We start from the raw sequence: 13,246 nt of genomic DNA, 5'->3' as shown, positions 1-13,246 counted from the left end.
ACACTCGGACTGAATGGGAGTCAATGGGAGCTTCCCCAGGGGAACCTCCTATTGGGCCCAAAATCTACAGTGGCCCCCCTGAGGGCCCCGGGAGGAGCTGGTCCAAATTTCAGCAGCCCAGCACCAACCAAGACAGAGTTGCAGGCAAAATCCAAACTCATTTCCCGGTTTGTAGTGGTCGGTTTCACAAATTCTTGGAGACCTGTCTTGGACTGACAGCCGCACTCTGCAAACTTCACACACAAGCTCAGGGCCACCATGGGTAGAGCATGCACACGAGCACACACGTGCAAGCTCCTGATGAACTCTTGTTGAATTCACTTTGAATTCAGACAGTGATTTCACTTTCAGGCACCTCTGTCCGAAAATGGAATCACCCAAAAACAAACCTCAAAAGTCATTGATTTTTTTTCAATCAAAAATTGTAAGGCCCTCCTGAAATGTTGTTGGTTTACTGTTAATTCAGACAATCACTCAGTGGTTTAACACTCCAGTGGTGAGTATACTGGTCCATTGTTGGCAAAGAGGCTCAATCTTGGGGACCAACAGTAGTTGAAAGAGATGTGTCCAAGTGGAAAGCACTGGTTTTTCTTTGACACTAATATCAGGGGAGAGCGCGGACGCAGTCCCCCACTACCACAAATTATGCAGTCGAGATTCCCACATTTGAGGAATTCGCAGTGGTCAACACAGCCGGAGTGCAATGGCTGAGCCTCGCCCTGGGTGAACCACCTTTGTGATCATGGTATCTCCCCTGCCAGGTAAGTATAAGTTGGTAGTGACAGAGACAGGAGTGGTATTCCCAAACAGAGCACTTGGGGTGACGGTTCCCAGATGGCACCGTCCTCACAGATCAGTGAATTTAAAATCAGTGATCAGTGTGAAATGCAAAATAAAGGCACAATTGATGAGTAAACATATCAGTTGCTTGCCAAAAGTCTCAGCCAGTTGAGACTTGTACACAGAGGCAAACCAACTACCTAGACTACACCAATGAATTGGGTCACCAGTTATTATTTTTACAAGATAAAGGTTGCACCGTTCCCGGAAGTGCTGCAATACCGGGTCAATGCTTGGAGTGAGCAGAGCAAGCCCCTTTTTCATCTCCCAGAGCTAAAAATCGGCTTAATATGTAGTCCTCATATAGAGGACATATCAGATATTAAACTGATAAGAACAGATACTACACTTGATCTTAGCCAAAAGGCCGAGAAGCGATGACACATGAATGTTTGCCTCCAGACCCAACGGACTAGCGCATCTCTCAAATGTCGGGGTGCGGCTCATACAAATGGGCGTGGCAGTCGCCTGTTACTTAACATCCCACTCCCCACGCAGCCTGTATTCTTAAAAATCTTTGATTTCCTTCCAATCAAAAGTGTAAGCTCTTGATGAACTCTTGTTGATTCCTTCCAATCAAAAGTGTAAGCTCTTGATTAACTCTTGTTGAATTCACTTCTAATTCAGAGAGTGATTTCACTTTTAGGCACCTCTGTCTTAAAATGGAACTAACCCCAAACAGCCCTCAAAAATCATTCGTTTTTTTGCAATCAAAAGTGTAAGCTCCGGCCTAAATCTTGATTTCACTCTAAATTCAGACAGTAATTTGAGACTTGATCCAAAGCTCAACCAGAGACTCCAGGAATAAGTTTACTCAAATGACAGGCTCTTCCATCCTACTAATTTCTTTTTCTTACAAGTACATGAGGCTTAGCCAAATAGCAGAGCCTGGCAAAAAATAAGGTCAACTCATTGTTGTTCCTCTCCACGGAAGTCTTTAGTAAAAGGCGAAAGACTTATGCGTATTGAAGAGAAACCAAAGTCAGTAGCACAATCAGGTGAAAGGCAGCCCTATATCCCTGTGGAACAAGTAATCCCTCTTGCGGTAGGGAGTGGTTGAGCTGCGGGTGTCCAAAGCCTAACCCATTTCCCAGCCCCCTTTCCTCAAAAAATCTATGATTTCTTTTCAATCAAAAATTGTAAGGCCCTCCTGAAATGTTGTTGGTTTACTGTGAATTCAGACAATCATTCAGTGATTTAACACTCCAGTGGTGAGTAAACAGGTCCATTGTTGGCAAAGAAGCTCAATCTTGGGGACCAACAGTAGTTCAAAGAGATGTGTGCAAGTGAAAAGCACTGGTTTTTCTTTGACACTAATATCAGTGGAGAGTGCGGACGCAGTCCCCAACTACCACAAAAACACTGCCCTGCACTCTGAAAACTTCACACACAGGCTCAGGGCCACCACGGGAAGAGCATGCACGCAAGTACACACGTGCACGCACACACACACACACTCGGACTGAATGGGAGTCAATGGGAGCTTCCCCAGGGGAACCTCCTATTGGGCCCAAAATCTACAGTGGCCCCCCTGAGGGCCCCGGGAGGAGCTGGTCCAAATTTCAGCAGCCCAGCACCAACCAAGACAGAGTTGCAGGCAAAATCCAAACTCATTTCCCGGTTTGTAGTGGTCGGTTTCACAAATTCTTGGAGACCTGTCTTGGACTGACAGCCGCACTCTGCAAACTTCACACACAAGCTCAGGGCCACCATGGGTAGAGCATGCACACGAGCACACACGTGCAAGCTCCTGATGAACTCTTGTTGAATTCACTTTGAATTCAGACAGTGATTTCACTTTCAGGCACCTCTGTCCGAAAATGGAATCACCCAAAAACAAACCTCAAAAGTCATTGATTTTTTTTCAATCAAAAATTGTAAGGCCCTCCTGAAATGTTGTTGGTTTACTGTTAATTCAGACAATCACTCAGTGGTTTAACACTCCAGTGGTGAGTATACTGGTCCATTGTTGGCAAAGAGGCTCAATCTTGGGGACCAACAGTAGTTGAAAGAGATGTGTCCAAGTGGAAAGCACTGGTTTTTCTTTGACACTAATATCAGGGGAGAGCGCGGACGCAGTCCCCCACTACCACAAATTATGCAGTCGAGATTCCCACATTTGAGGAATTCGCAGAGGTCGAGTCCACAGTAGTGCAAAGTCTACAGTGACTGTAGACAGTTACGGGTTATGATTGGTCGACATGACTGTGGACTTCCAATCACATCACAGGAGCCGACTGTGGACGACCAATGAGAGACCTCTAAGGAGCGGACTGTGGACGACCAATGAGAGACCTCTACCCAAACGGTATCGTACGAGTCCGCCGGAGCTGAAAATAATTTATTCTTGACAATTATCAAGGATAAGCGGAAACAGCGAAACAGGCTATCATTGATAATTATTTTTAGCAATAATTATTTATACTGCCCTATCGTCGTTTGGAGGAGAGTTAATGTTTGCTAGCGAGCGAGCGAGCTGGCCAAGACGTCGTGCGGCAGGTAAAGTAACTTGGCAGCTAGTTCATGTTCAACCTCTCAGTAAAAAGTTCTGGTTTTACTCGCGATACTCCATAATAAACATCATTGTAAATTTTATTTGGTGTTATCCCACAAATAACGTTCAAGGCCAAGCTCTTGACGGTCATGTCAGGTAGCTACATTTCCAGCTAACTAAGTTACTTGACGGCTCATATCTCTCAGCGAAGCTGAAATCATAGTTCATAATGGTTCCATTACCCACCACTGAATATGATTTCTCAATATCCATGTCATCCTTTGGTAACAGATTAATCAAAGGGAATACAATCTTAAAGATTGATTAATTATCAGAGGAATCAGCTAGTCTCATAGGCCCAAGATTTATAATGTTATGATATACCAGTTCCCTTTATAATAACTCAAGAGATCCTTAATCTAAGTTATAACAGGGTTACAGCAGTTGTCATCCTGACCTGACACTTTATTCTCTTCTCCCCTGGGTGTTAAAATAAAAATCAATAGCCTGTTGTTCTCTGACATTCATTCTTACATTGTTCATATATTATTACAATATTTTAAACAATAGTAATATTTTTGTCGTTGTTGTGGGATTGCTCATTAGGAGATGGCGACCCCAGTAATCCGCGTCGTGAACCCAGATGCCCCTTGGCATCGGCAACAGGCTGTAGTGGTACCTACCAAAGAGGCCCGTGACTACAGGGAGAAGAGGATGGTCTTCCCCAAACCTCCAAGCCAGCTGCTGGAGCAGGCCTCTTCCCTGGCCTACGCAGAGCGGCTGCTTCGAGCAGAAGGAATCTCTGCACCATCACGTCAGCTGTGTCTGGGAAAGCTCGTTATTCCATTTGGCCAGTATGAAAATGCACCATTTCACTGGCTTGTGGCAAACGACGTGGGCTACGTGAAATAGTAAGAATGTTATAATATCGTTATCATGTTATTACCATTGTAGGCTATGCATTTTGAATATAGTTGGTATGAGCCTGTCTGTTTGCATAGATGAATTATGAGTGTTTATTTTTTTTCTTCATTATCTCAAGTGCAGTTATATTACTGATAGAAGTACTAAGTTAAAGTGTATGATTCCAGCATGCTCGACAAGCACAGACTGGAGGTTAGAAACCCACAGAGAAAAGGAAAGGTGGGGAACCAGTGGGTGAAGGACTACCTCACAGAATATGCAGAGAGCTTCCCACAAGTCTCCAGTCTCCTTGAGGCCAACATCCACAGGTGTATCTACGGCCAGAAAGGATTTGAGCATTACACCTTTGAGGAGATGTGGGAGCTTTACAGTCAGTACCTCACCCAAAAGGACAGGCCAGAGCACTTCAGTGCTGAGCAGAGGGAGCTCACACACAAGGCCTACACTTCTGTGAGGAGGTGGCTGCACACACCAGTGACCCACATCACAAGCGTGCAGATGAAGAGGTTCAGGAAATACCTCAAAGAGAAGGAGCAGGTGAGGGTGGATTACATTATTCATTATGAAGTTATGAAGAGCAGAATATGCAGAAGGCAAAATTAGTTTGTTGGTTTTTGGTAATTAATAACTGATATGTCATAAAACTAAGACTTTACATTTGTTGTGCACCAACCGCAGGCTAGCACTAGGTGTGATCCCTCATCTTCGGCAGATGATGACGCTGAATTGGTTGCTGCAAGCCAGGAAGTTGAAGGTTAGTGAGATTCACAATTAACAGACATCATAACCTACATTGGAACATATAATACAATACAAAACTATTGTGTTTGGTGAATTCTTAGACTTGCTGAAGTTCCAAGAGCCTCCATGTCGCAAAACTGGCAGGCAGAGCCAGGATTTCCGACCCACAGACAGGACAAAGCCGAGGAGTCAGTCTGAGACGGCAAATCTGCCCACGACCCCCGTGAGGCCCAGGCAGCCGGAGACCCCTGTGAGGACCAAGCAGCCGGAGACCCCTGTGAGGACCAAGCAGCCGGAGACCCCTGTGAGGACCAAGCAGCCGGAGACCCCTGTGAGGACCAAGCAGCCGGAGACCCCTGTGAGGACCAAGCAGCCGGAGACCCCTGTGAGGACCAAGCAGCCGGAGACCCCTGTGAGGACGGACCAGCACGCGTCAACCAGCCAGCCCACAGAGACCCCGTCCACATCCAGGGGTCCTGATTCCGCCGTGGAATCAACTCTGAGTGACTCCTCTGTAAGTGATATTCACACTATATGCAAACAAAGTAAATTAGACATTTGTTTTAAATGTTGTAATTGGTTTCATGTTTTAGCAATCATTTTTAGACAAAAATAACCAAATGTTTTGTTTCTGCGTTCCAGGTGGAGCTGGAGGGCTGGGTCCGTTTGTGGGAAAACCCCAATGGTGTCCCATCAGCAGACATATCCTGGCTAAAAGAGGACGCAGAAAGAGGCCTGTTCACCCCTGTTCAGATATTTCAGCATAAATCTGGTCAGTTAAAGAGGCGCCGGGTGATGAAATCCGACCGCATGTGGTTTTATCCACCTGAACCTCCTGGCTATGTGAAGGGAGCAGTGCCAACACCACACCTTTTTTTCCGGAGCCGTGTTTTTGTGTGGCGTCCAGTTGGAGTTTGGCGATACTCGCTGAAGTGCCCTCGAGGGGATGACTGCGTCGGGCACGGGAGGGATGTACACCTCTACAAGTCTGGCTTCCACCACAGAGTATGAATCACTGCACGTGTGTTCTTACTACGTATGTAAACATATATGCAAAATATCTGATAATAATATAATATCTACTATAGGTACGTCACATTTGCGATGTGTCCAGCTGGTACACATTGGTCACTGAGGTCCTGTGCTGTGGACCCTGCACAAAGGCCGCCAGGAGTGGAGGAGGTGGCACAGTGGGCCGATGGCTTGCATGGGATCGGGCTATTTTATCTCAACTTAGTGAGGCTCATCAAGCTCTGTTCCCTGCCATCCTCACCAGCAAGTGAGTATACTAAACATATTTTGTGCGTTTGACAGACTAACTTCAGAGAAATAAACCTCACCACGCTGCTCATGAATCTGCTCACAGGCGTGGGGTGGATAAGAACGTGGTGCGCCTTCTGAGGGACAGGACCGAAGGTAACACTATGGTCAAGGTGTGGAGGCAGGTACAGGAGAGTCATGTTGAGGAGTATCTTCAACATAAGGACCTGTACACCACACTCCTCATGACCGTAGCGCAACCGGGCGGAATCGTCTCCGCATTAGGCCACGCATTCCAGGCTCCACCTGCTCAGAGAGACCTTCCCTCTGCACGGCTCCTGCGTCACGCCTTCCTGCTGGCAGAGGCGGACAATGTGCAAGATTACCGAAGCCAGATCCTCTCCACTTTTGGCACAGCACTGAAAATGGACTCCACTAAGAAAGTATGTCAATCAAAACAAATAATGCCCACAACATAATGCCTTAACGTCTGAAGTCAAAATGTTTGAAAAAAACCCAACATCAACAGAATCCATAAGTGGGTTCATACAATTCAAACCTGAAATGTTATTTTTTCAGGTGGTCAAGAAGCTGTCTGGGGAAGGTCGAGGCTCAGCCGAGTGGTTCACCAGCATTGGGAACGAGCACTCACAGATAGTGACCTTTGTGCTGACTTGTGAGGAGTCCACTCCGCGGCTCACACCCATGTGCAGTGGAGTCATGGAGAGGTTCCGGCTGGCCAATCAGCCTGTCCCCAAGCTCCTCTACGTGGACCGTGGGTGTTGCCGGTCTCAAGGCCCAACAGGAGTGGAGACTTTGTTCCGTTCCTGGGTGGACAATGGGATGGTTGTGCGGCTGGACATTTTCCACTGGATCCACAGGTTTGACGCAGCCATACGCACAGAGTCCCACTGTAAGTATGCGGTGTTCAAGTCTGCTCTAGCTGGGGCAGTCCTGGCCTACAACCGCCCAGACCTGGAGCTGCTCATCAAAGCCATCAGAGCCAAGAACCCGGCCAGTCTTACCTCGGTCTCAGACGAGGACATTGTCCGCTGCCACATCACCAGGGATCAGCTCAAGCACCACGTGAGGAGGGTCACACTCGGTGCTCAGGAGACCTTTCGGCTCATCCAATTGGCCATCGAGGAGCTGAAAGGTCCCGTTGGGCTGGACGAGAGCGGAGTTAGCCTCTTCAAAACACCAGGTATTAAACACCCCCCAAAAAAAAGTTATTACAACATTAAAAATAGAGTAGTGAACATAACACACTTTATGCATGTGTATTTACAGAGGCTATCGATGAGATGTGGGCAGGCCAGCAGCGACACCTCGAATGCATCCAGGATCCACCAGGCATGAACATGTATAGGGTGGCCCGTACCACAACAATCAACAATGTGGATGTTCCCTATTACAAATGTCTGCGTGGAAGCAACAGCCTGGAAGGATTCCACAAATCGCTGCCACACATGATTCCAGGTGATGCCTAGTGTTGTCTGTATAGTTGGAAAAAATAAATCATGTGACTTTGACAATATTCTACTAGCTTCCCAAACAACACGACCACTGAAAGAGAGAAAGTACAGACTGAACTATTGATTCATTAAAGATAAAACACTTTATTCTTCTTCTTCTTACAATAGCAACACTTTTGGGGATGTTTCACTGGACAGGATGGGGATGAGAAGTTATAGTCTGAAAGAGATATATTGACATGTAAGTAGCTTCAAATGAAAATGATAAAATAAGGTGGACTTGACTTCATCACTTAATTAAATGTACTTAGTTACATTCCAGCTCAAGGTGAAGGTTTTACTCTCATGTGTACCAGCTGTGTACTAGTGTGGAGTTATTAAGACAAATTGACATTAAAACTTAACTTTGCTCTACTCAGGTCCCCATTGTGCAGCCCGGCCCTATCAGGTTTACCTGATGAGTGGCATTGCGCGGTGGAATTCGGACAGGAGTTCAGACGCCGTGTTTGGTGGCAAAGGACGGAACCACAGGACATACTCTGCACCGCTCATTGACCGCCTCAACACCCGCTGTCAGCAGCTGTTCGGCGAGACTGTGGAGGAGAATTTCCGGGCCCCCGCCAATGTTGCTTCCAACGAGTTGCTGGGGTTGGAATATTTATTCAGCCAAAGCACAGGTGAATCTGAACCATTTTCTCTCGTGGACATCATCAATGATGGACCTGGTCCAGAGGAGGAGGTGGTTCAGCATGGGCAGCCCAACCCAGATCCAGAAGCCGACGAAGCCTACCAGAGCGACGGGGAGGCTGGTGCCGACGTGTTGGATGCCATCCTGCCCCACATTAACCTCACCAGCAACGAAACCGCAACTGTGGACCCTCCAGCCTTTGTGAGTATATGTATATGTGGTCAAATGTAAATGCAATGCATTGATTGCTAACGTGATAACGTGCTCATTGGAACTTTTATATGGAAACTTGTCAACAGGTTGATGCCTGCAGTTCAAACCCGCTTCCTGGCTTTGAAAGGCTGGAAAAGTTCTGCTCTGCTCTGGTGGAAATCAGCCTTACAGAGGACAAGCTGACTCTTTCCACTGAGCAGAGGAACAAGGTCCTCGAAGCCTGGAACGCCGTGGAGGAGCACGACAAGCAGCCGCAGCAGTTCAACCAGCTCTACAGAACGCACTGGGGCAACACGCTCTACTGCCGCACTAAGAGAGACGATCTGGTTGATGCTGCTGTGATTCAGAAGCTTAAGATGGCTAAGCGCTACGCACCGGCTCAACAAGACGTCAGCGCTCAACACAACAGGCTGATGTACACACTGATTAAACTGCTGTGGCTGCGCTCCCCTCAAGGATCTCGCTGCAGTCCCGAGAAAAGCACAATTTGTAAGTCATATGAAAGAATCCAGCACCGGATTCTGGTGGAGGATCCGATCCTGTGCAAAGCTGGCATTCCCCTTCCAAAGATTAACATTAAAACCGTGCGGGACTTCATCCGACGTCAGGAGCGCCTCCTCAACATGAATGCCACAAAACAGTCCTCCACTGTAACGAAGATCACCTCAATTTCATCTGCTGACCTCCCTCCAGCACCCCACCAGCCGTCAGTCCTCCCTCCACCACTCTACCCTCTGATGGAGTACATGCCCACGCCCAGCACGGCAGGGACTAAGGTGTTGAAGGGAAGGACGGACATGATGATGCCTCTCTCCCGGCCTCAACCACCACTGCCACTCCTGAAACTGCCTGTTAAAACCACCCCTGCCACCTCCACCATCACCAGACCTCTGCCCTCCACATCTGTCTCCACAGCCAACATTGAGTGCGCTGGCCCCTCCACTCGGCATATATTGCCTGCGCATCCTCCACTGCCATCTCCGCCTACTGCTTGTGATTTAAGCTTACCATCCTGGGCAAGATCCACGCAGTACAAGCGAAAAAGTATGGATCAACCCTCTGCAGTTGGAGTCGAGGTGTCGCGGGTGCACAAACTCCCTCTATGTACATGCTGTGGCCGACCGACCCAGGGACATAAAAAATACAAAAGAAAGGTTTTCTGCCCTGTGACATTGATGTCAACTTCCAAGGGTCTGGACAAAACAGTGTACGACAGCTACGAACACTTCATTTCTGTTGTGGACAAACAGTGACAACCTGCATATTATGCAGTTGCATCACAGTGTTTTTTATATTGTATAGTTTAGATATTTGTGAAAATCCCGGTGCATATTGTTAATAGTTTAGATCGTAAAGATCCCTGTGCATGTTGTAAATAGTTTATATCTTAAAATACCTGTAAAATACCTGTGCATGTTGTAAATAGTGTAGATCTTAAAATACCTGTGCATGTTGTAAATAGTGTAGATCTTAAAATACCTGTGCATGTTGTAAATAGTGTAGATCTTAAAATACCTGTGCATGTTGTAAATAGTTTACATATTGTGTCTTTTATGACAGATGTACTGTTATATTTATGATTGTGCTCCCTTTTACTTGATAAAGCAGAATGTGTTACAGTGAAGCGTTGTGGAAAATTAATCATTATTTCCATTACAAATAAGAGACACAAATAAATATAGGGTGCCAGATTAAGTTTATAAGCCTTTATTAAAATATCTCATATGTTTTGAATAAAAACATTAGGCAGTTCTGAAATATCAAACCACTTCCAATTGTCATAAGGGAGTTTGAAAATAAAAAGGGTACACATTACATGTCAACACATATAAAACATTAACTCACAAGAATAGTTTTTATTTTAAATAAGTTCAGAAACAGTAGATAAACAGCTACAAATATACTTTCTAGATTTTCTATTTCTGCACAATTCAATAATAACTTCAGGTATCACAATCTGAATCAGAAACCATTTATTGCCACGCATGTTACACAGAGAAATTTGAGTTGGTGAATTGGAATAAGATACTGCAAAATAAGAAAAAAAAGCAAGAACAATATAAACAGATAAGTATGTTAAACAAAATCGATGTCTATATGTTTCCATGGTGAGAGAAACCACTGTAGAAAATGTTTCAATAATGATCAAAATACAAACAACAAAACATTTCCCAGTCATGCAATCAATACAGATGATCATCAGTCTAAATGACACTAAAAGCAGGTAAGACATTTTGGACGCCTTTTAATTGACTATTTGAAGTGATATTGTTTGCATGTATTCCAGTGGTGGGAAGTCCATGTAGCAGTCCTGTAAAAAAGCAATAGAGTAAATAAAAACAATGTTGCATAATTGGATTAATCTATCAGCTCGGGCCAATAGAGAACTACCAGGAAGTAAACAAACATTAATCACACATTCCATGAATAGTCAGCTCAGGAGCCAATAGAGATCTACCAGGAAGTAAACAAACATTAATCAAACATTCCATGTGTAGTCCACCAGGAGGCGCTATTTTTGCAAGTTTTACTGTGGATTGTAAGCAAATGGTCTTCGATTGAATTGCACTACTGTACGGCTCACCCCCATTCGCAGTGGTCAACACAGCCGGAGTGCAATGGCTGAGCCTCGCCCTGGGTGAACCACCTTTGTGATCATGGTATCTCCCCTGCCAGGTAAGTATAAGTTGGTAGTGACAGAGACAGGAGTGGTATTCCCAAACAGAGCACTTGGGGTGACGGTTCCCAGATGGCACCGTCCTCACAGATCAGTGAATTTAAAATCAGTGATCAGTGTGAAATGCAAAATAAAGGCACAATTGATGAGTAAACATATCAGTTGCTTGCCAAAAGTCTCAGCCAGTTGAGACTTGTACACAGAGGCAAACCAACTACCTAGACTACACCAATGAATTGGGTCACCAGTTATTTTTTTCACAAGATAAAGGTTGCACCGTTCCCGGAAGTGCTGCAATACCGGGTCAATGCTTGGAGTGAGCAGAGCAAGCCCCTTTTTCATCTCCCAGAGCTAAAAATCGGCTTAATATGTAGTCCTCATATAGAGGACATATCAGATATTAAACTGATAAGAACAGATACTACACTTGATCTTAGCCAAAAGGCCGAGAAGCGATGACACATGAATGTTTGCCTCCAGACCCAACGGACTAGCGCATCTCTCAAATGTCGGGGTGCGGCTCATACAAATGGGCGTGGCAGTCGCCTGTTACTTAACATCCCACTCCCCACGCAGCCTGTATTCTTAAAAATCTTTGATTTCCTTCCAATCAAAAGTGTAAGCTCTTGATGAACTCTTGTTGATTCCTTCCAATCAAAAGTGTAAGCTCTTGATGAACTCTTGTTGATTCCTTCCAATCAAAAGTGTAAGCTCTTGATTAACTCTTGTTGAATTCACTTCTAATTCAGAGAGTGATTTCACTTTTAGGCACCTCTGTCTTAAAATGGAACTAACCCCAAACAGCCCTCAAAAATCATTCGTTTTTTTGCAATCAAAAGTGTAAGCTCCGGCCTAAATCTTGATTTCACTCTAAATTCAGACAGTAATTTGAGACTTGATCCAAAGCTCAACCAGAGACTCCAGGAATAAGTTTACTCAAATGACAGGCTCTTCCATCCTACTAATTTCTTTTTCTTACAAGTACATGAGGCTTAGCCAAATAGCAGAGCCTGGCAAAAAATAAGGTCAACTCATTGTTGTTCCTCTCCACGGAAGTCTTTAGTAAAAGGCGAAAGACTTATGCGTATTGAAGAGAAACCAAAGTCAGTAGCACAATCAGGTGAAAGGCAGCCCTATATCCCTGTGGAACAAGTAATCCCTCTTGCGGTAGGGAGTGGTTGAGCTGCGGGTGTCCAAAGCCTAACCCATTTCCCAGCCCCCTTTCCTCAAAAAATCTATGATTTCTTTTCAATCAAAAATTGTAAGGCCCTCCTGAAATGTTGTTGGTTTACTGTGAATTCAGACAATCATTCAGTGATTTAACACTCCAGTGGTGAGTAAACAGGTCCATTGTTGGCAAAGAAGCTCAATCTTGGGGACCAACAGTAGTTCAAAGAGATGTGTGCAAGTGAAAAGCACTGGTTTTTCTTTGACACTAGTATCAGTGGAGAGTGCGGACGCAGTCCCCAACTACCACAAAAACACTCTGAAAACTTCACACACAGGCTCAGGGCCACCACGGGAAGAGCATGCACGCAAGTACACACGTGCACGCACACACACACACACTCGGACTGAATGGGAGTCAATGGGAGCTTCCCCAGGGGAACCTCCTATTGGGCCCAAAATCTAAAGTGGCCCCCCTGAGGGCCCCGGGAGGAGCTGGTCCAAATTTCAGCAGCTCAGCACCAACCAAGACAGAGTTGCAGGCCAAATCCAAACTCATTTCCCGGTTTGTAGTGGTCGGTTTCACAAATTCTTGGAGACCTGTCTTGGACTGACAGCCGCACTCTGCAAACTTCACACACAAGCTCAGGGCCACCATGGGTAGAGCATGCACACGAGCACACACGTGCAAGCTCCTGATGAACTCTTGTTGAATTCACTTTGAATTCAGACAGTGATTTCACTTTCAGGCACCTCTGTCCGAAAAT

At 45.6% G+C, this 13,246-nt stretch overlaps 1 protein-coding gene and 6 non-coding genes across 7 annotated transcripts; 1 reads left to right on the top strand and 6 right to left on the bottom strand.

Annotated features, from left to right (window-relative positions):
- Positions 1-605: 605 nt before the first annotated feature.
- On the bottom strand, positions 606-769 carry LOC134105073 (U1 spliceosomal RNA). The gene has a single exon (XR_009942425.1). It is a non-coding gene; the product is annotated as a U1 spliceosomal RNA (small nuclear RNA).
- A 259-nt stretch (positions 770-1,028) lies between these two features.
- LOC134104307 (U2 spliceosomal RNA) lies at positions 1,029-1,219 on the bottom strand. Its single transcript, XR_009941743.1, has one exon. It is a non-coding gene; the product is annotated as a U2 spliceosomal RNA (small nuclear RNA).
- A 490-nt stretch (positions 1,220-1,709) lies between these two features.
- LOC134104451 (U5 spliceosomal RNA) lies at positions 1,710-1,825 on the bottom strand. The gene has a single exon (XR_009941865.1). It is a non-coding gene; the product is annotated as a U5 spliceosomal RNA (small nuclear RNA).
- Positions 1,826-4,426: 2,601 nt separating this feature from the next.
- On the top strand, positions 4,427-9,888 carry LOC119204713 (uncharacterized). Its single transcript, XM_062557426.1, has 13 exons — positions 4,427-4,795; positions 4,937-5,012; positions 5,101-5,249; positions 5,642-5,771; positions 5,907-6,004; positions 6,163-6,278; positions 6,366-6,702; positions 6,839-7,463; positions 7,550-7,738; positions 8,154-8,623; positions 8,722-9,560; positions 9,657-9,720; positions 9,826-9,888. The coding sequence occupies exons 1-13, from the start codon at positions 4,427-4,429 to the stop codon at positions 9,886-9,888; spliced, it is 3,525 nt and encodes a 1,174-aa protein (XP_062413410.1).
- A 1,267-nt stretch (positions 9,889-11,155) lies between these two features.
- On the bottom strand, positions 11,156-11,319 carry LOC134104249 (U1 spliceosomal RNA). The gene has a single exon (XR_009941690.1). It is a non-coding gene; the product is annotated as a U1 spliceosomal RNA (small nuclear RNA).
- Positions 11,320-11,578: 259 nt separating this feature from the next.
- On the bottom strand, positions 11,579-11,769 carry LOC134104305 (U2 spliceosomal RNA). The gene has a single exon (XR_009941742.1). It is a non-coding gene; the product is annotated as a U2 spliceosomal RNA (small nuclear RNA).
- A 534-nt stretch (positions 11,770-12,303) lies between these two features.
- LOC134104450 (U5 spliceosomal RNA) lies at positions 12,304-12,419 on the bottom strand. Its single transcript, XR_009941864.1, has one exon. It is a non-coding gene; the product is annotated as a U5 spliceosomal RNA (small nuclear RNA).
- Between the last annotated feature and the right edge of the window lie 827 nt (positions 12,420-13,246).

Source organism: Pungitius pungitius, chromosome 14 (genome assembly GCF_949316345.1).
Source record: "Pungitius pungitius chromosome 14, fPunPun2.1, whole genome shotgun sequence".
Classification (NCBI taxonomy): Eukaryota; Metazoa; Chordata; class Actinopteri; order Perciformes; family Gasterosteidae; genus Pungitius; species Pungitius pungitius.
The sequence above is the reverse complement of the archived record's forward strand: the minus strand, read 5'-3'. Positions and strand labels throughout refer to the sequence as shown.

Bases quoted from the DNA above. Each gene is read 5' to 3' on its own strand.
- LOC119204713 (XM_062557426.1), top strand. From the start codon at position 4,427: ATGCTCGACAAGCACAGACTGGAGGTTAGAAACCCACAGAGAAAAGGA. The intron at 4,796-4,936 runs GTGAGGGTGGAT...CACCAACCGCAG, and splicing joins ACCTCAAAGAGAAGGAGCAG to GCTAGCACTAGGTGTGATCC. The intron at 6,005-6,162 runs GTATGAATCACT...CCCTGCACAAAG, and splicing joins AGTCTGGCTTCCACCACAGA to GCCGCCAGGAGTGGAGGAGG.